A 3,493-nucleotide genomic window follows, 5' to 3' on the forward strand; every position below is an offset into this window, starting at 1 on the left:
ACAATAATTTTCAACAGAAAAATTCTAGCCAAATGAACTATAATCAACTTTTTCCAGCTGGTACTATAATTCAAGGTGGAACTTTCAATATGTATTTTGGACATAACCCACAAGTGGCACAACCTGACAAAGAAAATGATCCTTCTTATTCCAAACCTTTGAAACGCAAGAGAAAATTTGTTATTGAATCTGACAGTGATGATGAATGAAAAAATGGTGTTATAATTAGGAACCAATATTAGTTCTTACTTCTGTTGATTTGCAAAAATTTTATAATAATTACTAAACATTGAAAATGAAATACCAGTTAAGAAAGTTTATTTTTATTTATAAATTATATTTACACTGAAATAACTTGTATTGTGTGGGGAGGGGGACTAACTAAATTATAATATTTTCCAGTGGTTTAAAAATAACATTGGGGTCATTGCTTTTTTAATTGTAACCTTACTAGACTTTTTAAAAATGCGATGAAATCTAGACTATATAGTGGCTAGCCATTTTGTAAATACAAACAATAACAAGGGAAGTATGTCTGCCTCTCGTCTGATTTTTAATGCAAATTTTCAAATTCTTTAATAAATTATCCTTACATTTTCGCCGTACATTTCACATGTGTACATTTTGGAGGCAAAATTGCCGATGGGGAAGTAGGTCAACTCAAAGTGAAGCATTGTAGCATTTGAACATGATATTTACTGAATAAAGGTTGCTATTTTCACTTACATTGATGCTCTTCTTCTTTTTAATTCATATTGTTTTGCATGACATTACCGTTCAAAATCTTGTTTTTCTCTGCAAAAAATTTCCAACGCCTTCTTCCATCTAGTCAGCAAGGCAGTTTAAACTTGATTGACGTCACGCGCCAAATGAATGGGCAACGCACTACTTATAAAAATGCGCAATAAAATAGTGCCAAAAGTTTTTTGCCTATTAAAACAGATTTGTTAATTTTTTTTTACAATTATGATAAATTACTGATAAACAGAATAAAGGCCTTTTTGTTTTTGATACTGACTTTATCACGGCGAATATCAGGCTCGCCCTTCGGGCTCGTGATAAAGTCAGTATCAAAAACAAAAAGGCCTTTATTCTATATGTACATGTATGTGCGCTCTAAACGAGCATAATACTTGCAACTGGAAAATAAGCAATTTCAGTCAAAAGTTGATTTATATGTTACAGATTAAATTTGCAATATCAACCGGCGTTAAATAGTGGACACGTTTTGGCGAATAACAATTATCGGACACGTTTGGGGGTTATAAAATCAGACACGTTTGGGGAATATTGGATATTACGGACACGTTTAGGGAGAACAGACACGTTTGGGGGACAGGACATGTTTGGGAGTGTTACATATATATATACAGCAACAAAATCAATGACGACCACTTAATTACAGACTCTTCAATAGGACAGACCCGTCCAGAGAATCTTAATCGACAATACCATTTACAAAATATCATCATGATCATATTCATGTAGACTGTTTGTCTATGTTCTTCGCCAGGCCAACTTAACCCTAACTACATACATCATTGTACATTGTCCATTACATTTACGATATTTATCATGTTAATCACATACATCGTTGTACATTGTCCAAGACATTCACTATATTTATCATGTTTATCACATACATCATTGTACATTGTCCATCATATTTACTATATTTATCATGTTTATCACATAAATCATTGTACATTGTCTGTCACATTCACGATACTTATCATGTTTATCACATACATTTGTAGTTTACATCATTGTACATTGTCCATCACATTCACTATGTTTATCATCATATGTTCATCACATACATCATTGTACATTGTCCGTCACATTCACGATATTTATCATGTTTATCACATACATCGTTGTACATTGTCCGTCCCATTTACGATATTTATCATGTTTATCAAATACGAACTAAATCTTTTACCACATACATGACTCATACATCACACTAATGAAGTTTTTAACCTGTATGTGTTCTCATGTGACATTGTAAATTACTTCGGTTTATCGCTTGTATGTGTTCTCATGTGTCTCTGTAAAGCATCACTCTGATAAAATCCTTTACCACATGTATCACATTCATAACACCTGTATATATGTGTTCTCATGTGTTCCCGTAAAATCCTCCTATTACTAAACCTCTTACCACATTCACCACAGTTATAAGGTTTATCCACTGTATGTGTTCTCATGTGATACCGTAAAATTCTCCTATTACGAAACACTTTACCACATAAATCACAGTCATGAGGTTCATCATGTTTTCCCCTGTATGTATTCTCATGTGTCTCTGTAAATTACAACGGTGACTAAACCCTTTACCACATACATCACAGTCATGGGGTTTTTCACCTGTATGAGTTCTCATGTGTATCCGTAAAGCTCCATGCTGACTAAAGCTTTTATCACAAACATCACACTCATGAGGTTTATCGCCTGTATGAGTTCTCATGTGAATCTGTAAATAACTAAGAAAACGAAAACCTTTACCACATACATCACAGCCATGAGGGTTATTTCCAGTATGTGTACTCATGTGTGCCTTTAGTAGAGTACCTTGAGAAAATTCACTAGCACAAACATCACATTTATGAGGCTTTTCACCAGTATGTGTTCTCATATGTCTCTTTAAGTCAGCAATGCGGGAAAATTTTTGAAAACAAACATCACACTCATGAGGTTTTTCACCAGAATGTGTTATCATGTGTGTCTTTAAGTTACCTTTTTGACTAAATTCTCTAGCACAAACATCACATTTATAAGGTTTTTCACCAGTATGTGTTCTCATATGTCCCTTTAAGTCACTACTTCGACTCAATTTTGTAAAACAAACATCACACTCATGAGGTTTTTCACCAGAATGTGTTATCATGTGTGTCTTTAAGTTACCTTTTTGACTAAATTCTCTAGCACAAACATCACATTTATAAGGTTTTTCACCAGCATGTGTTCTCATGTGTTTTTTTAAGTCACCACTTTGACTAAATTCCCTGGCACAGACATCACAATTATGATGTGTTTTACCATCCTCTGTGTTTATGTGTCTCTGTAGAGTACCATTGATTGTGACTAAATCATCTCCTCCCTCTAACATCTTATTGATAATGTTTATCTCCAGTATATATATGTGCGTTCTTGTACAACTCTGTAAGGAACACACACAAATAAAAACATATATAAACCTTTTGATACTTTTCTACAATTTACATATATAATCACTGTATAACATATAAACATATCTATTTTGAAATGTTCTGTATTTATGCATCTGTATATGTTTGGGTTATTCTTATACCATTCTATCATGACTGTACATGCTATATACAACATATATATACAAGAATTTTATATGATGTACGGCCTCATTGAATTATACCTCACATCTTCTTTATTCATAAGCATAGTAACGAAAACAAGGTTGTAAAAGTCAACATTAATACATGTACAGGACTGCCTGTGTACTACTTGTATATAT

The 3,493-nt window shown here is 33.0% G+C and overlaps 1 protein-coding gene across 1 annotated transcript; it reads right to left on the minus strand.

Moving 5' to 3' along the window:
- Positions 1-370: 370 nt before the first annotated feature.
- LOC143051702 (uncharacterized) lies at positions 371-3,158 on the minus strand. Its single transcript, XM_076224614.1, has one exon. It carries the CDS (start codon positions 3,110-3,112, stop codon positions 2,207-2,209), a length of 906 nt encoding a protein of 301 aa, XP_076080729.1. The 5' UTR covers positions 3,113-3,158; the 3' UTR covers positions 371-2,206.
- Between the last annotated feature and the right edge of the window lie 335 nt (positions 3,159-3,493).

Source organism: Mytilus galloprovincialis, chromosome 11, assembly GCF_965363235.1.
Source record: "Mytilus galloprovincialis chromosome 11, xbMytGall1.hap1.1, whole genome shotgun sequence".
In the NCBI taxonomy this organism is placed as follows: Eukaryota; Metazoa; Mollusca; class Bivalvia; order Mytilida; family Mytilidae; genus Mytilus; species Mytilus galloprovincialis.

Bases quoted from the DNA above. Each gene is read 5' to 3' on its own strand.
- LOC143051702 (XM_076224614.1), bottom strand. From the start codon at position 3,112: ATGTTAGAGGGAGGAGATGATTTAGTCACAATCAATGGTACTCTACAG.